This window comes from Hemiscyllium ocellatum, chromosome 14 (genome assembly GCF_020745735.1).
Source record: "Hemiscyllium ocellatum isolate sHemOce1 chromosome 14, sHemOce1.pat.X.cur, whole genome shotgun sequence".
Taxonomy (NCBI): domain Eukaryota; kingdom Metazoa; phylum Chordata; class Chondrichthyes; order Orectolobiformes; family Hemiscylliidae; genus Hemiscyllium; species Hemiscyllium ocellatum.
The window spans coordinates 31,304,500-31,326,378 of NC_083414.1; the positions used below are offsets into that span (position 1 = coordinate 31,304,500).

At 40.3% G+C, this 21,879-nt stretch overlaps 1 protein-coding gene and 1 pseudogene across 1 annotated transcript in view; both read left to right on the forward strand.

Annotated features, from left to right (window-relative positions):
• The first annotated feature begins 446 nt into the window (after positions 1-446).
• Positions 447-955, forward strand: LOC132822469 (RNA-binding protein with multiple splicing 2-like; annotated as a pseudogene).
• Positions 956-4,448: 3,493 nt separating this feature from the next.
• LOC132822470 (voltage-dependent L-type calcium channel subunit alpha-1D-like) overlaps positions 4,449-21,879 on the forward strand; it is a 579,417-nt gene continuing 561,986 nt past the window's right edge. The window contains exons 1-3 of the mRNA XM_060835847.1: positions 4,449-4,476; positions 5,187-5,499; positions 7,984-8,089. Coding sequence (XP_060691830.1) covers positions 4,449-4,476; positions 5,187-5,499; positions 7,984-8,089 — 447 coding nt within the window. The remainder of the gene's footprint in view (positions 4,477-5,186; positions 5,500-7,983; positions 8,090-21,879) is intronic.

Below are 21,879 nucleotides of genomic sequence, written 5' to 3' on the forward strand. Positions count from 1 at the left end.
TTCACATTTTGCATCAAAAGGCATTTAGATCACTCCAGTTCGCCAAGTGTGTATACCTGATTCTTTGTCACCAATGCTTATTGACTATCTTCATACTGATACCCACCTTGGCAAGGAGGGAAAGAGGGAGGAAATGTAAAGATACTTTCAGCAGCCAGCATCATCTCTAAAGTTTTTCCATTCCCAGGTAAGGCATGCCTTCGGACTACCACCCGCCCCTCCACAACCCGATCCAAGTCCCACTTGACTTACCCATCCCCCTGGAAATGTTACCCATTGCCCACTCAGCGGCAAAGTCACTTTCCTGGGAACCTTGATCAGTGTTTCTGGTGGACAATTGATCCCAGAATGTCTTGCACCCATTCTGGCAATCCCTCCTGCTTCTCAGCACCAGCACTGTCTGCCTGGACTAGAGGGTCACGATGGATTCAATCAGCTCCCCAGTCATGAGCACGAAAAGTGATGAAGCTAACAACAGTGAAGAAGAAGTCTGTAGCTTTTTGTCAGTGGCCTTCCTATGGATATTAAACCACATGAACTTTACTTTCTCTTTCGACCAGTTAAGGGTTATGAAGGTTCACTGATTAAGCTAACATCAAAACAACCAGTTGGCTTTGTTACATTTGACAGCAGAGCAGGAGCAGAAGCAGCAAAGAATGCATTGAATGGCATTCAGTTTGATCCCGAAAATCCTCAGATGCTCCGGTTGGACTTTGCAAAAGCGAACACGAAGATGGCCAAAAGCAAACTGATGGCTACACCTAACCCCACAAATATGCACCCTGCCTTGGGAGCACATTTCATTGCATGGGATCCTTACGACCTTGCAAGAACAGTACTGATCCCTGCATCTCTGGACGCCTGGACTCCCTATCCACTATACACAACAGAACTGACCTCTGCCAGATTGGATTTTGTTTTCAGGTTGGATTTTACTAAAGGAGATTTTAGATAACTGGCTCAATTCCAGTGAACTTGGAGGGGCTGGAGTGGTCACTAAGGACTGTGGATTTAAGAACTTTACTGGTGAACACTTTTTTTCCCCTTGGGAAGATCCTGGGGATCTAGTCATTCTTGTTGTTATAGTAATTGTATGTGTGTGTCAATAACTTGCTGAAATTCTGGCTGTCAGATTCTTATGAATAAGCTGGTAGCACCTTTTTCATTTAGTTAGTTATCATGGAATCATAAATGGAGGGAATGAGATGTTTAAGGGTTAATTTGTTCTTCTGACATGTAGGAAAATTGGATGTCCTGGGTGGTGTGTTTTTCTGTCTTGCATGGGCAGAATGTGACAATCTAATCATACTCTGTAAATGCCGTAGTTTAAGGAATAACCTAATCACACATTGTTCTAAGGAATAACATAATCACTTTACATTGTTTTTGGGTGGCATGTGACCGGGGGGAGTGGCAGGGAGTTGTGTTTTGTGTGCATGACTGACTGTGATGGAAAACCCTGTATAAAGGGAGGATGGTTCCCTTGTTTAGGGAGCCTTGCTTGACATGCTCCACAAGCATTGCAAAGAGTGTTAAATGATCCTCCAAAGATTGTACTTGTTGAAACAAATCATGGTTGTGCACAGAAGTTGGCATATTGCAGTTGCATCAAGTGTGTAAGAATCTGAGGAAGGCAACCTAACACAGGATCGAAATGTATATTGTTGCCAAAAAGCTAATCAGTACTTCCTTTGCCGATACACTATCTGTATTTCAAGTTTTACTGAAATCCATCCATTTCTTTTTGACTAATGTTTTCTCCAGTGATAGTCTCCAGACAGGCATTTACTATAAACCCATGAACTCCCATAGCTACCTGGACTACGCCTCCTCTGACCCTAGTATTCTGCAAGATCCTGTTTTCCCATTTCCTCTGCATATCTGCTCAGATGAGAAGACATTCCATTCCCAAGCATCCTAGGTGTCCACCTCTTTTGAACAACATGCTGATACCCCCTCTGTCATCCAGACAGCCCTCCACTGCACCTCCTCCATTTCCTGCTTTACTGCTCTTAAACTGCCCCCTCCCTGCCAAACACAATAAAGACAGGGTCCCTGTTGTCCTCACCTAACACCCCACCAATCTCTGCATCCAACGTATCATTCTTACACATTTTCATCGACTCCAATTCGACCTCACCACCAAGAACATCTTCCCCTCTCCACCCCTCTCTGCCTTCTGCAAGGTCTGTTCCCTTCTCCAATCCTTGATTCGTGGATCTCTCCCCATCAATCCCTCTGAATCTCCAGGTATTTTCCCCACAACTGCCAAAACCTGCCAACACACTACCCCTCACCTCCATCTAGGGCCCCAAACAGTCCTTCCAGGTGAGACAGAAGTTCATCGCCTCTCCTCAACTTAGTTTACTGTATCTGGTGCCCCCCAATGTGTTCTTCTCTACATTGGTGAAACCAAACATAAACTCAGGACATGTTTCACTGAGTACCTCAGCAGGGCCGGCAGGAGTTGACCTGACTTCCCAGTTATGGCCCATTTTAATTTCCCTTCCCACTTCCTTTCTGACATGACCAACCTTGGCTTCCCCTGTTGCCACAGTGAATCCGACCACAAATTGGAGGAACAACACCTCGTCTTCCACCTGGGCAGTCTACAGCCTGGAGGATTCAATTTCAAATGACCTCCCTTCAGATCCCCTGACTCCCTTTCCAGCCCCTCCCCCTCCCTTCCATTCCTCTGATTGATCCCTCCAGCTACCAACTGGATTCATTCCTCCCATTGACCAACTAGATGGTATCCTCTACTTGTGTTCACCTATCCTACCTCACCACCACTGTTTACTGTAGACCCAAATGCATAACTCCGGATAGCTTGGTAGCCAAACAGACATTATTGTTGAGTTCTTTGTTCTTTTTGTTTATCATTGAGTATATATGGTCCAGATAGCAGTTTCTGATGTGCCCAAGAAGACGTGGAGAGTCACAATGCTTATGGAGTTTATAGAGCATATTCCGCTTTCTTGGTTCTTTTCCTTTGAAGACATTTTGCCACTTTACATTCATTGGTATTGCCACAGTTGCTGAAGAACATTGAGTGGGACAAGGTCCAATGTGTATTCTGAATGCCTAAAAGAATGGCCATCACAAATTTAGAAGTGAGACCAACAACTGTGCAGAATGAATGCAAGCAGACTCATTGTTAAATTGGTATGCTGTGCATCTGAAACAAAAAAAACCCCACAAATAATTCCGTTATCAACCTGAATATATTCACAGGGAGATGGAAGAAGTAATGTTTGATAAACTTATACCTAATGTGGAAAATGATGTGTGTGGAGGGGTTTGGACTTGCTTTTATCACTCACAATCATAATTATAAGAAGCATGGAAAGGTTCAATCAATAAGGTTTTTTACGTGTCATGTGTTATAAGGCTCTTCGCTATTATTTGTCTTGAAAATTATTTTGAGTGCGCCATTATGTGTGCAACTTTCAAGCTTTGAAGCACTGACGATTTCTTTTCGATTAGTTAACACACACATTTGGACAGAAAAAAAAATCAAAGGTGCGCTGAAAAAACAAAGTTCTGCCAGTTTTCTGATGTATGATAATAACGTTTTCTATTTCACTCCTGGAACTATTGACACACTGACAGTCCCAAGTTGCTGCCATTAAAAGTAGAACGCTTACCTGAAATGCTAGTCTTATTTGATACACGGTTAAAAGCAGATGCATGCTCCTTACGCAAATATATCCATTTGAACAAATGGTGACCTGCTGCAGAGATGGGGGTAAATGATGGTTCTCCAACCCCCATCTTGTCCCCGGTTGCTTGGCAACAGCACTTTTGCCCACTGTAACTCTCGGCCGATTAGGATTCAGATGCCTCTGCCCTTCGGGAGAGGGTTCGATGCTTGGAGATGGGAGGGGTGGCATTTTTCCACCCCACCCCCTCCCTTTTTTCCTAAATCAGGGATGATGCGAGAGAGGACACCTGAAAGCGCGCTCCCGTCACCCCGGCCGTGAGCGTCCTCCTCCTCACACGAGCGCGCCCCTTATCTCTGTCACACGAGCTCGCGCCCTGTACCATCGCGCGCGCTTTCTCAACGTCTCCCCACGCGCCCGCATCCCCCAATACCTGCCGACCCCGCACCTCCCACCTCCCACCATCTCGCGCGCACCCTCAGTCGCCGCTCGAGCCCAGTGTGCAGCTCATCCCTGCTCCGGTCCACTGCTCGCACGGTTCCTGTCAAAGTCAGGCCGGCAGAGAGAGGGAGACAGGGACAGGGGCGCACCGAGCCGACAACGATGAAACCCGTCGGCTAAACACCAACGGAGCCCGGATGTTACACAATGATGCTTGATAAAAAAACGGAGGGAAACGAAATAGCGGCCGCTGTTTGACTATCATGGGGGTCGAGGGATGAAAAGCCGCCTCGTCATTTCATTTTTAGTCAATTTATTTTTCGATGCAATACGAAAGTGGCGAGAATGTATGAATTAAAGGAGCCCTACGAAGGCAAGTGATGTGAGGTTGATTACAGTTGCACAATCGAGGATGCTGTAGTGACTTTGAAGGTTTTAATTCATATATCTGACATTTGCCCTAAGCTATTTTCTTTCTATTTGATTTATGGTAGATATTTCACTTCTGACAAAGGAGCAGAAGAACCGACCGTTCTTTCGGATTATAGCATAATTCGGTTAAACCTGGTGGTTAATAAACATTTGGATTTTAAATAACTTTTTACTTAAACAGTTTTAGTCCATCTAAGATTTAATTATCGCATCATGCTGAATAGGGGGAAACACCCTTGGTTGTGGATATTGCAGACTTCGCTTTCAATATACCTGCTTCAATGGAATACATTTTGTGACAGTTAATGTGCCAGAAAGATACACACGCCGTCCTCGTCTGTTTAAATAAACACAATTTGTTTCAGATTGGTGTGTAAGGCAGTGGTGACATGAAGCCTCTGAATGTAGCCTTAAAGTAACCTCGCAACAATGCCAGCTGTTGAACCGTTTTGTTGGATATTTTTGCAGTTTTCACATGTTCGCTGTTGTTGGTTTTAAATACAAAATCATGGTGTATTTACTCTCGACGATTTCAAAAACGGGTTTGTTATTTAGTTTGAAGGATTGCTTTAAAGCTTTACACCTGGTAAACATATCACCCTTTTAGATGAAAAGGTCACTTCCACATCTGATTATGTCTTTCTTTCACAGGAGTAAATTATGTCACCAACAGACTCCCTCTATCTAGCGACGGACGGGGTTTCCAGTCAAACTCCGAACTACCCAGGCCAGCAGCACTATCCTGGCAAGCTGCTATTGACGCGGCTAGGCAAGCTAAAGCTGCCGCAACCATGAACTCGACCACGGAATCCAACAGTGCAGCAGCCCAAAGAAAACGCCAGCAATTCGCCAAGAGCAAGAAGCAGCAGGGCAGTACTGTGAATAACAGGCCAGCCCGTGCCCTATTCTGTTTAAATCTCAACAACCCCATTAGAAGAGCATGTATTAGTATTGTAGAATGGAAGTATCCTTTTTCCTCTGCTCTTTGTCACGCGTATGATGTGCGTAAGAGCTTTAACACAACACCGTGAAAAATCAGAAGCTGCGTGTTCTACTTTTTGAGTATCTTCCTGCAAGGTCATCGCAGCATTTACATATTGCACATAAAATGCGACTGAATATATAGGATACTGTATTTGCAGGCAAAACGGTAGCAAATCCTCAGCAAAACTAATTCTAGTGGAAAATATCATTCAGCAAATTACATGTAAGGACAATATGCAATTAGCATTAACCTCAAAGTTTCTTGCATCGTTTTATAAAAAAACAACAAAATCAAGGCAATTTGAATGAACTGACTTCAATTGAACAAAGTGTTTTCTTAGGAAATCTATGATACTTAATAAGCCCAATTGCAGTACGTTATGATTGGCTATTTATCTGAAGGTGAACTCAAACTTTGGCACGTTGTATCTGGAAAACTTTTCAAGCTCATTCATAATGTATGTTCCATAATAGTGACAAACAAATATGTGTTCTTGTAAGTTAATTGCACAACCATAATTATCTAACAAAAGTAATATTAGAAAATGCTGTAAGTACTCAGAGGTTAGGCAACATGTGTGGAATGAAAAACAGAGTTAACATTTCAGCTGGATGGATGACCTATCATTAAACTCAGTACCAAACAACTGATTCCCTGAAATAGATATCTGTTGCCTAACATTAGTGCTTCAATATTTGAAACATTTTACATTTAGTCATAGTCATAGAGATGTACAGCACGGGAATGAGACCCTTCAGTCTAGTTCGTCCAAGCTAGCACAGATGTCCCAACCTAATTGAGTTCCATTTGCCTTCCTATTCATATACCCATCCAGATGCCTTTTAAATGTTGTAATTGCACCAGCCTCCACCACTTCCTCTGGTACCTCATTCCATACATGCACCACCCTTGGCGTAAAAAGTTGTCCCTTAGGTCCCTTTTAAATCTTTCCCCTCTCACCTTAAACCTATGCCTTTTAGTTTTGGACTCACTCATCCACCCCAGGGAAAAGACCTTGTCTATTTATCCTATCTATGCCCCTCATGATTTCGTAAACCTCTTTTAGGTCATTTCTCAGCCTCTGACCTTCCAGGGAAAATAGCCCCAGACTATTCAGCCTCTGATTATAGCTCAAACCATCGAACTATGGCAATATCCATGTACACTCTTTCTGAACCCTTTCAGGTTTCGCAACATCTATAGCAGGAAGACCAGAATTGCATGCACAATTCCAAAAATGTCCTAACTATGTACTGTACAGCCGCAACATGATGTCCCAATTCCTATAGGATCCTTAGAATCCCTCCAGTATGGAAACAGGCTCTTTGGCCCTTGAGTCTATACTGATGATCTCAATACTCTGCACTGACCAATAAAGGCAAGCGTACCAAACATGTTCTTCAATATCTGATCTGCCTGTGACTTCAGTTTCAAGGAACTATGAATCTGGACGACAAGGTCTTTTTGTTCAGCAACATTCCCCAGGACCTTACCATAAATCGTGCCCATTTGTCATTCTGAAATACAGCACCTCACATTTATCTAAATTAGAGAGTGTCTGCCACTCCTTAGCCCATTGGCTCATCTGATTGAGATCCTGCTGTACTGCGAGGTAACCTTCATTGATGTCCACTGCACCTCTCATCTTAGTGTCATCTGCAAACTTACTAACTATGCCATCTATGTTCACATCCAAATCAATAAAAGAAATGATGAAAAGCAGTGCACCCAGCACCGATCCTTGTCTGAAGGGCAACCCTCCACCACCGCCCTCTGTCTCCTACCTTTGAATGGTATCCAAATGGCTAGTTCTCCCTGTATTCCATGTGATCTAACCTTGCTAACCAGTCTACCATGAGGAACCTTGTCGCATGCCTTAGTGAAAGCCATATAGATCACGTCCATCACTCTACCGTCATTTATCTTCTTTGTTACTTCGAAAAACTCAATTAAGTTAGTGAAACACTTGTATGCTAACAAAATATGTAGTCAATTTTAATTGGTCACAAATTTGTTTTCTTTTGCATAATGTTTTCCAAAATTACTTGTAATGAAACTGCTGTATTTCATGACTCAGAGATTTGAAGGTGAACCCAATCCAGATTAGATTACCTACAGAATGGAAACAGGCCCATCAGCCCACACTAACCCTCCAAAAAGAACCCGCCCAGACCTATTCCCCTATCCATCTCTGACTAATGCACCTAACACTATGGGCAATTTAGCATGGCCAATTCAGCTATGGGAGGAAACCTGCACAGACCCAGGGAGAATGTGCAAACTCTACACAGGCTGACACCCTGGTATTGTGTGGTAGCAGTGCTAACCACTGAGCCACCATGCCACCCTCAAACTATCCAGTGATTTAAGCTGTTTATGAAAAATTAAAGGATTTTGTTGGTCTTCATTAATTATTTAGTTTAATTTTCATTGAATCAGTGCATTCCTTAACACGACATGCAGGCCATTTGATATCTTTATATTGATTGCTATTTTTGCCAATTGTGTGGCCTTAGCTGTTTACATACCTTTCCCAGAAGATGACTCAAATTCAACTAATCATGACCTGGTAAGTGCTCTGATTACTTCTACCTAATTACTCCTATTAGTCTTATTTAAATATAGATAGATAAGCAACAGAAGAATCTTACCATGGGCTCAATTCTACCTAAAAAGGCAACATTACTATTGTGGTCCAATATTCTGGATATAGTATTGCAAGTTATTTGTTGCTATCAATGAAAACGCCTCTAAATGCACAGATTGTCAAATTTCTTAAGATGGTACAATTTTTTTTGTGCAGTGCAGTGCTCACTTTCTGCAGACTTGATTGATTTTCATAGACTACACTTATTTTTGTAAAAGGGCAGGTGTATTACAAAGTTTGTGTTTTTCCTTCAGAATTGCAGAATTATACAGTGAAAAGTGAATTACTTTCCAATATTGGAATTACTTTTACTGGTGGTGATAAAGTCTTTATTAATACTGCTTATATTATTTAAGTATTTGAAGCAGGGAAAATGAAGTGTAGTGAAACTATTGTACACAGTAATTTTCTAAGCATTTTATATTGTACTGCTTCTTGACTTTTCCCCCCAAATCTCATTAATGCATCAAGATTGTCTTTCTTTGAACTGATTATGCTTACTTGTTGGTCTGCTAGAGCTGAATAATGAGTTGTAACAGTAATTATGTTGAATAATTTCATTCATAAGTAATTAATTCATTAATTCCAATTATAAAATAAAGATCAAACAGATAAGCAAGTACTCCAGATATGAGCAATTTGTTTGTAATGTGGAGTCTTAATTGGCATTGTGATTCTAGAGGAGCCTTTTGCAGACAATGTTGTACTATTTTCTGTCTGATGTGGTTAGAATTTAAGTTCAGTTGTGATCCCAATTAGATTGAATAATACTTCAAAAACATTTTCCCTTTCCTTTTGCATGTTAAAAAAAAGTTTAACTTCTGAATGTACATGTGTCCAAATGAGTAACAATGGTGCTCATCAACATGCAAGCGTTGCTGGGATGTGGCTGCACAATGTTACAGTTGAACTGCAGGAAGCCTGATTGGAGCCAGTATGAACATTCCCCAATGCTAATGTTGTTGGATTGGAGAGAGAGAGGTTGAATGGGGATTGTGATAGAGGTAGCAACAGAAGACTTCAGATTTGATTCTGAGACCTGTAGGAAACCCTTGGACCAAAAGGGGAAAAAAAATTGTAACAAACCTGCATTGCTTGTTCTCATGGAACCAGATCTGTGTCCAGGGATGTGCAGGCTAGGTCGATTAACCATGGTAAATGTGGGTTTATGGGGATGGGGCGGGGGTGAGGTGGGTTTTGGTTGGGATGCTGTTCAGAGGATTGGTGCAGACCCAATGGGATGAATGGCTTCTATCTGCACTGCGGAATTCTTTGATTCCATGACAATTTGTTTTGCTGGGGAAACAAGGTGGCTTTGCAGTTCAATGCTCTTGTTTGGGCTGTGATCAGGAGTTGTCTTAATACCATCATCAGATCCTCATCTACATCTTCAAATGGTGACCCTAATTGCTTCATGCAAGTGTTCTTGATCCCTGTAAGATTAGATGGAAAGCCAGTGGTGAGTCTCCCATTTGATTTTAACTGCCCCTCTTACTAGTTTCAGTTGTTTGTTGAAAGTTAAAATTTCTTTCAGACCTTGATGAAGAAGACAAGCAGCTCTTCTGCTCTTAATCCTTTTGCAGTTTTGTCTGTTACAGAGAGCTGTAAATTATCCTACCTATCTGGGGAATGACTTTTCCTGTTTTTTTGGCTTTGTCCAGTTAATCAGTTACATCACGTTCAAAAATGCAATGCATCAAGCTGCTAGCTCACACCAATTTTCATCTCCCTGCTCTTGTGCATGACTTAGGAGAAGATCCAAAGGGCTTGTTCTCTAATTTTCTGCCATCCCTTCACGGAGTAAACTTATTTCTTCGATCTCACCCCTAATGTGTTGAGATAAAATGATCATAGCAATGTGGTCACTGAGCACATGTCCATGATATGCTTATCCACTGTGTTCATGTACTTGTGTACCATACATCTGTGATGCTACCAGACCCACTGAGATTTTCCAGCAACTTCTGTTTTTGTTTCTGACTTTAGCATACACCCTGTTCCCTGGCTAACATCTGATCAGGCTTGCTGCAGTGGTCCACCAAGCTCAGCACAAGGTGGAAGAACAGCATCTCATTTTCCGCTTGGGAACCCTCAGCCTTGTGGTGTCAATATTGCATTCAATAACTTTAGGGCCTGAGCTCTCCTGCGTCCTTACTGCAAACCCCCCACCCACCCCCCAAACCAGGCCTTGTCTTCATACAGTCTGTCATTACACACAACCCATTGTTAGTCACTAACAGTCCCCATTAATATCTATTCACTCTCATAACCAGATCGTTATCCACTCCTTCGGTTGTCCAAATGTTCTTCTCTCTCTTTGGACTCTATTCCCACCTATCATTTATGCCCTTCCTCCTCCCCACACTCTATCTTCTGCATATAGACCCATTTTACTATCTACTATCAGTCCTGAGGAAGGGTTGCTTTCCACACAAATGTGATACTTTGCAGCTAAGCAGTTCCATAATATTCTTTTTTGTGCAAAGTTGCTCAGCAATTCTATCCAATAAAGTCTTCCCCCTTTGGGTTTCATGGGCAGCAACGTAAACTTTTATCAGTTCTCTCTCTCTGACTCAGGGTCGCAAGTCCTTATAGTTACATTTTCCAGTATTCCCTTTCAAATGACCTTAACTAATGACTCCTCATTTGTTGTTTGGGCACTTCTACAAAAACTCTGAGCTCTATTTGGCCTTTGACCTATTCATACAGCTTTACACATTTCAGACAGTTTTAGACAGCTCATCAGGTACCTCCAAGAGCTCCTGTCTCCTCTTGTGATGAACCAGAAAAAAAGACCTCTTTCTGAAGGTGATTTGCTGCTGCTTACAAGAATTCCCTTGTTTTCATTTTTTCTGTTTGATTTCTCTTCCATTTATATCTGTGTGCTAATCGCCTTGACCTCCAGCTTCACTACTTGTAGGTCTTCTTTATGCCTGTCAGCCCCATGACTTCTGATTTTAATTTCTTCCTCTTGGTACTGTTTCCTGGTTCAGGTTCACATGATCACAGGGACCGTTATTTCTTATCCACTAAAGTTGAATTTTATCTTTATAGTCGATTCAGACTCTATGAAGTCCTTTCCAAACAAACATTCTTAAAATCAATAATGTAATCAATATAAATTAATTTACATATTTTCCTTACTGTCCTGCTTTTGGGTCAAAAGCCATCACGGGATACAGGCTGTTCATGCGATTAATTGTTTCAGCATGCTTTTCAAAAAAAAGTAACTAGTACAATGGTGCTTTGGTGTTAAAACTCTTACACAAGAGATTATTGACAAACTTATTGAAAAGGTCTCAAAAAATCAAATTTGAACTATAAGTTTAAAATGTGGCCTAACAATGTTATAAGTTTTTCTTAAAAGTTAATAAATCTATAGAAAAGAGCACGCTAGAGTATGAAGAAATTGGTTGATAGATTTATCTGTGTAATTGTCAGAAAATATCTCTAAATCACTTGGGATATAATCACATTCAGTGTGGGTGGGCTTAAGCATATGTATTTCAAGTACTGTTCTATTAAATCCAAATGTTTTTTGCTGTAGTCATATTAAAAGTAATAGGGTGGTGAAAAGAGGATTTAAACCCAACAGAAGATTTGCCCATGAAGATAAAGGCCATGGCTAAGGTACTAAATGAGCACTTTGCATTTGACTTACCAAGGAGGAAGGTGCTGAAAAAGTCATCATAAAAGAGAAGCTAGTTGAGACATCAGTCGTGCTAAAGATTGTTGAAAAGGAGGCACCAGAGAGGCTGGGAATATTTAGTCTCGGGGACTGGATTAGGAACATATGGGAAATGCAAAGGTGAAAATTTAGAGGGGTATGGCCATAACCTTCCAGTCTCTCTGGATAGAGGTGGTGCCAGAGGACTGGAGAATTGTCACTGTTATAAATTTGTTTGAACAATGGAATAAGGATAAGAACAGCAACTTTACGCCAGTCAGTTTAACCTCTATGTTAGGAAGCTTTTAGAAATGATAATTTAGTCACTTGGATTAATTAATGGGGATTAGTTAAGGAAAGTCTGCATAAGTTTGTTGAGGACAAATAATGCTTGACAAATTTGCTTGAGAAGATTGTGATGAATGCATTTGAAGTGGATTTCCGAAAGGTATCAGAGAAAGTAGCAATAGACTTGTCAGAAAAGTTGAAGTCATAGAGTCATATAACGTAGAAACAGGCCCTTTGGCTCACTGTGTCTACCAACAAATACCAAAATGCACGAATTCTGATTACCTGCACTTGGGCCACAGCCTACTTTGCGCTGGCATTTTAAGTGGTTGTTCAGATGCTTCTTAAATAGTGTAAAAATATCTGCCTCCATCACCTTCTCAGGTACTTCATTCCATATTTCTGCCACTTTCCTCAGATCCCTCGTAAACCACTTACTACTCACGGTAACTTATGCCTACTGGTTTTGGACACTCCTGCCATGGGGAAAAGATTCTCACAGTATAGCCTATGTATGCCTCTAATAGTTTTATTTGCTTCAATTGGATCTCCCCTTAGCCACCACTACTCCAGGGATAACAATCCAAGCTTATCCAGTCTCTCTTCAAAACTCAGACTTTACATCCCAGGCAACATCCCAGTGTATCTCCTCATCATCCACTCCAGTACAATCACAACCTTTTGATAATGTGGTGACCAGAACTGCACATAAAATTCCATCTGTGGCCTGACCAATGTTTTATTAAGGGAACTTCCATGCTCCCACATTCTACACCACACCCAGTGAAAAAAAGCATCCCGTATGTATTCTTCACTACCTGTCCTGCCACCTTAGGGATCCATGGACTTGTACACCAAGGCCATTTTGTTCCTCAGTACTCGCTATGGATCACCGTTCACTATGCATATCCTTCCCTTATTAGACTTCCTAAAATGTATCATCTATTACTTATTGGGATTAAATTCCAGTTTACTCTGATCAGTTTCCCAGCTAATCAATAATGTAGCCTGAGACCACCAATGTTTGTGTAATTGCAAACTTACAAATTAAACCTTCTACGTTCACATCCAAGTCACCAAAAGCAAGTTTGCCAGCACTGTTCTCTGTGATACACTGTTGGTCACAGGCTTCCAATCGCTCAAACAATCCTCCAGCTTCAACCTTTACCTCCTAGTTGCAAGCTAGGTTTGGATCCAATTTTGTGTTTGATCCCTTGGGTTCTTATTTTTTGGACCAGCCTTCCCTGTGGGATCTTGACAAAGGCCTTACTGTAAACCATATCAACTGTACTTGTATTTAGTCACATTTTCAAAAAACTCAAATTAGTCAGACAGGATCTTCCTCCAATAATTCCAGTGTTAACTATCTCCGTTCAATCCCTGCCTTTCCAAGTAATCCTGTCCTTTAGATTTCTTTTCTAATAATTTCCCCACCACTGATATCGGAATAAATGTTCTGTAATTACTTGGACTGGCACTGCTGCCCTTCTTAAACAAAGGGACCAGATTAGTACTTGACACTTGATTTGTGGCTTGTGAATTATTAAATATCTCTGTCCAAGTCCCAGAAATCTCCTCCCTTGCCTCTTGTAGCAGGCTGAGATGCATCTCATCAGGCCCCGGGGATTTATGCACATTCATGCCTGATAAAACATCCAGTACCTACTCCGTACTAATTTCAATATGATCTAGAATCTCATCATCCCAACTGAAATCTTCAGCTACAATTTTTTATGCTTTGAGAATAAAAATGAGAAATATTTATTTAAGACCTCACATCCACGTCCTCTGGCTCCAAGCACAGATTGCTCCTTTGGTCTCTACCTGGCCCTACTCTTTCACTGCTAATCCTCTTAGTATTAGTATACTTATAAAGTGCCTGGGATTTTCCTTAATCCTATGTGCCAATGGCCTGGAAGAAACGGAATAATGGCAGCATAGACAAAAAGTTGGCTGAGTAATGGCAGATTAGTGGTGAATGATTGATTTTCTTTTTGGACAGAAGGATGATAAATAATGCTGTTTTCCAGAGGTTTGTATTATGATAACTACATTTTTTGATCAGTATTAATGATTAAAATTGTGTATGCATGCCACAGTTTCAGAATTTACAAATGGCACAAAGTCTGGAAGAATCACGAACTATGAGGACAACAGCAATAGATTTCAAAAGAGTATCGACAGGCTGGTGGAATGGGCATACAAATGGCATGCGAAAGTTATACTCTGAAGTGTGAAGCGATGCATTTAGGTATGAAGAAAGAGGAAAGGCAATGTATAATAAAATATATCATTCTAAAAGGGATGCAAGAGCATAGGGGCCTGAGAGTTTCTGTGCAAATGCATTTTTTAAAGAGAATTATCTGTTGAAAAAGCAGTTAAGAAAGCATAAATAGCAGCATAGAACTCAAGACAAGTTATGGTGAATGTTTATAAGGCAGTGGTTTGATCTCAGCTGGATTGCTGTATCCAGTTTTAGACTTGAAACTTGAGGGATGATGCGATGGCATTAGAAAGGATGCAGAAAAGGTTGAAAAGAATGGTTTCAGTGGTGAAGTACTTAAATACATAGATTGGAGAAACTGCTATGTCCTCCTGGCGAAGACAAAGTTGAGAGGAGATTTGTTTGAGCTGTTCAAAATCATGAGCGGTCTGGGTAGAGTAGATTGGGATAAACTGTTCATTAGACAAAAGGTTAAGTACGGGAGGGCATTGATTTAAGGTGAATGTGCTTTTGAGTTCTAGTCTCTCCTGTAAGTGAACGCATCATTTCATCATCCACCCTGTTAAGGATTTTGAGAGTTGGGATGTGAAAATAAAATGGCAGAGGTTTGGAAACCTACACAGGGATACAGAAGAGAGGGAAACACTGGCAAAAACAAGAAAAAAACAGAAAGGGAAATTTAAAAATATAGAGAATTCAAGGGCAAGATCAAACTGGGCCCAGTGGAAAATAATGTGAATCAGACTAAGAATGTTAAAAAGGCAGGGATGTGCAAACAGATATAAACAGATATAATGAATTTGGAACTATGTAGTCAATGTTGGCATCTTAGGGGGGCTGTGGGCGAAGTTTGTATTCAGAGGTTTCAGTTTTTTGGAAAGACAGACAAAGAGGAAAAAGATTTGGGATAGCATTGCTGGTTAAAGAGGTCATTGATACAACAGGGACAAAGGATATTAACTCTGGTGAAGTGGAATTGTATGGATGGAGCTCAGAAACACAGGGAACAGAAAACAGTAATGGGATTGTACTTAGATCTCCAAACCATAGTGGTTGTGGTGGGAAAGGCATTAAACTGGGAATTAGACACAAGCAAAACAAGTGTAACTATGTGTGACTTTAATCTGCATATAGATTAGGCAAATCAAATGATAACAAAGCCGTAGAGGAAGAATTCTTTGAGTGTGTGTGAGAGATGGATTTCTGGATATATACATTAAGAAACAATCTGGAGGACAGATTGCCCAGTACTGGATTTTTTAAAAATCAGTTCTTGGCTGAGATGTCACTGGTGATGCCAACATGTATTGCCCATCCGTAACTGCCCAGAGGGCATTTAAGAGTCAGTCACACTGCTATGAATCTGGAGTTGCATGTTGGCCAGACCAGGTAAGGATGGCAAACATAAAAGCACAGTTGCTCACAGAGCTGAAGGTGAAAACCAAATCTATTTGAAAATGCAATAATATGTTTACAAAGAAGTTTCATGTGTGATACCGATGTGCCCTCAAGGTTTTCTTTCTCCTTTCTCTCTCATTACATCTAGGTGCAGATTCATTTTCTGTTGGACCAACACTTTCTTTGTTAACGTTTTAGAAAATATCTGATGTAGCTTTCCTATCTAGTTTTATATTTTAGCCACCTTTCTCTTGTAATCCAATTCTTCACCCTCCCCCCTTAATCTTTTTGTAATTTTTTGTTTTATTTTAAATATTCAGTTCAATCTTCTGACCTGCCCCCAATTTTGCACAATTATATTTCTTTTCTTCTAAATTGATAATTTGATTTTTGATTTTTTTCGTTAACCACAGATGGTGGGTCCATCCCTTATAATTTTTCTTGTTTGTATGTATTCTGTGCTTCCTGGAATCTCCGCTTAAATGCTTATCTCTGTTGACTGAACCTCAACCAAACTTACCAGTTTACTTTCACGAGCTCTGCTTTCTAGCCCTCATAATTGCTCTTTGTTTAAATTCAAAGTAGTAGACTTGGACTCACACTTCTCTCCCTTTAAAGTATATATAAAATTCACCTGTATGGTCACTGCTACCGATGAGGTGCCTTTAGTATGAGGTCACTGTGGGCGGCACGGTGGCACAGTGGTTAGCACTGCTGCCTCACAGCGCCTGAGACCCGGGTTCAATTCCCGACTCAGGCGACAGACTGTGTGGAGTTTGCACGTTCTCCCCGTGTCTGCATGGGTTTCCTCTGGATGCTCCGGTTTCCTCCCACAGTCCAAAGATGTGCGGGTCAGGTGAATTGGCCATGCTAAATTGCCCGTAGTGTTAGGTAAGGGGTAAATATCTGATGTAGCTTTCGTATCTAGTTTTATATGGGTGGGTTGTGCTTCGGCGGGTCGGTGTGGACTTGTTGGGCCGAAGGGCCTGTTTCCACACTGTAAGTAATCTAATCTAATCAAATTACTGCGGATGCTGGAAACTGAAACCAAAAGAAAAAATGCTGGAAAATCTCAGTAGGTCTGGCAGCATCTGTAAGGAGAGAAAAGAGCTCATGTTTCGAGTCTAAAGGGTCAGTTAGACTTGAAACGTCAGCTCTTTTCTCTCCTTACAGATGCTGCCAGGCCTGCTGAGATTTTCCAGCATTTTCTCTTTTGGTTTCAGGTAAGGATGGCAGTTTCCTTCTGTCAAGGACATTAGTGTCATGAGAGGCTCTTGGGGAAGAGTGACCCAATTACCTGAGAATGAGAACATAGAATGTCCTTAGAATAGGCATAGGATAGTGATCTATAGTCGTTGATTTTGAGACGAGGGTCCTAAATGTGTATAAAGGGAACTACGAAGGTATAGGGCATGAGTTGGCTAAAATAAATTAGGGAATGCAACTTAAAGGGATGATGGTGGATAGGCAATGGTAAACATTTAAAACGTGCAAAAAGAAACTGCAGCAATTGTTCATTTTTGTCTGGCACAAAATTAAACACTAAAGACGGCCTGACAATGACCAACAAGGGAAATTAGAGATTGTATTAGATTCATGAAAGGGGCATACAAATTGGTTGGAGAAAAGCAGCAGACTTGAGGAATGGAGCTAATTTAGATTTCGGCAAGAGAGGACAGAAGTATAAATTGAGAAGGGGAGTAAGCTGATTGTAAAAGCTTCTATAGGTGGGTGAAGAGCAAAAGATTAGTGAAGACAAATGTAAGTCTCTTACAGTCAGAAAGAGGGAAATTATAATGTGGAACAAAAAGCAGCAGACATATTAAATACATGTTTTGATTCTTTCTCCACAAAAAAGGACAAAATAACATCTCAGAAACATTAAGAGAACACTGGGTCTAGTGAGAGGGAGGAACCAAAGGAAATCAATATTAGTAAGGAAATCATGTTGGGGAAATTGATAAAAGTAAAGGCTGATAAATGCCTATGGCTATTAAATAGTCTAAATCCCGGAGTACTTAAAGAAGTTGCTATAGAAATAGTGGATAATAGAAATGGTGGTCATCTTTCAAAATTCTATATCTTTAGAACAGTTCACATGGATTGGAAGGTAGCTATGTTATCGCACTATTTAAAAAGGGAGGTAGAAAGAAAGTGGAATGTAAGAATGGTTAGACTGATATTGGTAGTATGGAAAATGCTACAGTACATTATAAAAGATTTAACAGCAGAATACCTGAAAAACAGTGGATTGCACAGAGTCGCCATGTATTTATGAACAGAAAATTATGCTTGACAAATCTACTGGAATTTTTCAAGGATGTACGTAGTATAGTTAAAGGGGAGTCATTGGATGTGGTTACTTGGACTTTGCAAAGGCTTTTAATAAGGTTCTTTATAGGAGATTAGCATGTAAAACTAAAGCACATGGGATTGGGGATAGTGTATTGACATGACAGAGAACTGGTTGGCAGACAGGAAATAGCGTAGGAATAAATGGATAATTTTCCATGTGGCAACCAATGACTAGTGGGATATTGCAGGGATCAGTGCTTGGACTCCAGCTATTCACGATATGTTAATGGTTTAGATGAGGGAACTAAGTGTAATATCTCCAAGTTTGCAGATGGCAAAAAGATGGGTGGGAGGGTGTCCTGCGAAGAGGATGCAAAGTTGCTTTGGTGCGATTTGGACAAGTTGAGGTGGCAAATGCATGGTAGATGAGATATAATGTGAATAAATGTGAGGCTATCCACTTTCGAAGCAAAAACAGGTGGGTAGATTATTATCTGAATGGCACTAGAATGGGAAACTGAGAAGCATGCACCTGACCTGGGTGTTCTCCTACACCAGTTGCTGAAACTAAGCATGAAAGTGAAGGTAGATGGTATTTTAGCTTTCATAGCGAGAGGATTTGATTATACAGGGACTTGGTGAGACCATGCTGAAAATATTGCGTGCAGTTTTGGTTTCCTATACTGATGAAGGATAGCTATGGAGGGAGAGCAACAAAGGTTTACCAAACTGATTCCTGGAATGGCAGCACTTATGTATGAAGGGAAACTGGATCAGTTAGGACAATGTTCCCTGGAGTTTAGACGAATGAGGGAGGATCTCATGGATACCTGTCAAATTCTAACCAGGCAGGGTAAATACAGGAAGGAAGTTCACAATGACTGGGGAGTCCAGATCATGGAGCTACAGTCTAAGGATATGGGCGAGCCATTTAGGACTGAGATGAGGAGAAGGATCTTTACCCAGAGAGTCATGGGCCTGTGGAATGGATTGACAATTAAGAACAACAGAACAGATATCATCGTATAAAAAGTATGGGATATCGCTATATATGTTAAAGCATTGATTGTTTTAAACTGCATGATGAATTTGAGAAATGTCGATAATCATATTTTGTAATTAAGGGAGGCTGCAAAATAAAATAAGAGCTCATGGTTTTGTGGTAAGATACTGGCATAGAGCGAGGATTGACTAACAAGCAGAAAGTAGATAGTGGGGATAAGGGGGTCTTTTTCAAGATGGCAGCTGGTGACTATTGGAGTTCGACATAAATTGGGCAGTTTTCAAAAAGCTATATTCTATAGATGGAATCTTGACATCAGCATGCTGGTGAAATTATGTTGGGATAACTATTTGTGTAGGCTTTAGTTTTTAGAAAAAAGGTAAAGTGAAATTCACATAATTAATATACCAAAATAGTCAATACATTTTGATGTATTTTGATTGGCATAGAAGATTTGGTCCACTAAATTAGAACATAGGTATTATGCCCACTATATCTTTATAATGTTCGTTACATTAATTACAATGTTAATATAACCCTGCTACAAAGATCAAATGTTTATCTTGCAACAAAATAGAGAAATATATTAAATTGAGTTTCTATGTGGCTAGAAAATTGTAATTGTACTCATTCTGCATAACATGTTTTAATTGCTACAATATTCTAATCTAGGGCCCTTCAAACGCAGTTGATGGGGGCAGATTTTTAATGTGTTTAAAATTAATAATAATCTGTCTCTAAAGATTTATTTCTGCTGTGTTAGGATGAAATGATGTGAAGTAACATGTATGGTAAGTTAGTTTTATACATTATGCCTTAAAGGGAAATTCACCATTGCATATGAAAACAATTTAGATGGTTTGCTTTTGCTATTATTTATTTACACTACTGCATATTTGAACATTGTCTTTGTTATGTTCAATTACGATACGTGGGCGGCACGGTGGGACAGTGGTTAGCACTGCTGCCTCACAGCGCCAGAGACCCGGGTTCAATTCCCGCCTCAGGCGACTGACTGTTTGGAGTTTGCACGTTCTCCCCGTGTCTGCGTGGGTTTACTCCGGGTGCTATGGTTTCCTCCCACAGTCCAAAGATGTGCGGGTCAGGTGAATTGGCCATGCTAAATTGCCTCTAGTGTTAGATAAGGAGTAAATGTAGGGGTATGGGTGGGTTGCACTTCGGCAGGGCGGTGTGGACTTGTTGGACCGAAGGGCCTATTTCCACACTGTAAGTAATCTAATCTAATGGCTAAATTAGATAGTGTAGAAAATTGTACATCGTATACAATGCAGATACACTCATAAATAAAAGGATTTAGTCAATTCATTTCAATTAGCATTGTTTGTTTGGTTTGTGACTTCCATCCTTCCATCTGAAAATGGTGTCTTTAATTTGGCTTTTACAGGTGTTTGTAAAGTGTATAATACTATTCTATCCAGTATTACCTGTTTTGCCTCATTTGAGTTGAACTTTCTAAAATTATCTTTGCTTTCCTTGGTTGGGGGCGCTCCTGATTTTTGGATTCATATTGAGCTCTCAGTTATTTTGGTTTACCTTCATTGTCACATTATGATTAAGTTTGTTCAATGGAGGAATGTAGACCCAAGCTTTCAGAGCAAGTGGAGGAATCATACAGTGAAATTTGACTAATTTGGAGCAAAATATTTCATGTTGTTTGGCGCAATGCTCATGGATTTATTAGTGGTGAAGGAAAGATGAATGAGGTTTTAGAAATGGAAAACTCTTGTATAATGGCCTTAATAGAACAGCAGCTCATAGCTATCATGTGTATATAGTATAAATGAATTGTGCATAACCTTGAAAAAATTTCCAATACATAACCAGGATAAGAAAAAAAAAGTTAGGAGGTGTTAAACTCACTGTTTAGTTGTTTTTCACCTGATAAATAGGCAAATGGTAATTTAAACATTTGGCTTGGACATTTTGCACTCATTTTAATAGATGGGGAAATTAACTTATTTTTCAGAGAAAGCCTGGTAGTAAATCAGCAACATTCCTGTCCAAAACAGTTAGGGAAGTTGCTTAAACATTCAAGCAGTGGTCTACATCTGTCTGTAGAACTTCAAATGCAATCTTTAAGAAAAAATGGATGAAACATGCAAGGTATTGAGGCAGGTATTGAAATGCCTGATGAGTAGATCTCAAATTAACCATTGGAGGTTTTGCCCAAAAAGTAAGTGTCTTTTTTTTTAAAGGTTTTAGCAAGGATAAGTAGGAGCCAACAATAGTGAGTTTACCACTTACTAACTTTATTATTGAGGGGGTTTGAGGAAAACCCTTTGACTGTATTGTGTGACAACCATCTGAATCACCAGAGCAGTAGATTCTGTTTAGCATTTCACTCGAAGAAAAACACTTTGAATGATGTGACAGTTTACTCATTATACCAGCAGAATGTCACTTTGATCACGTATTCATGCCTTGGAGAGTGGTTTTAAGCTCCATGTTTTCAATTGAGAAACAGAAGTATTGCTAATTGAGCCAAAGTGCCATAGAAGCAGTGTTGCATTCAAATCATCTAGACGGGATCAGTGAATTTATCCAAAGTGCAGCTCTGCATTACAAATTAAATACTTGCTGATTCAGTTGTCTTACTCCCAAAGGGTGTCAAGTCACCAGTGCTATAAACTGTAGCAGAGAATAGTTGCCAAAATTCCTGCTCCGGTTCATTATTTACTTGTTCTTTCTGAAGGGTCAGTGTGTGGATGTCTAATAACAGACCTGTTAATTTCTTTTTATTGATTGATTAATTTATTGCCATGTGTTCCGAAGTACAGTGAAAAAATTTGTTTATTGTTGAATAACTTGGTGGCATT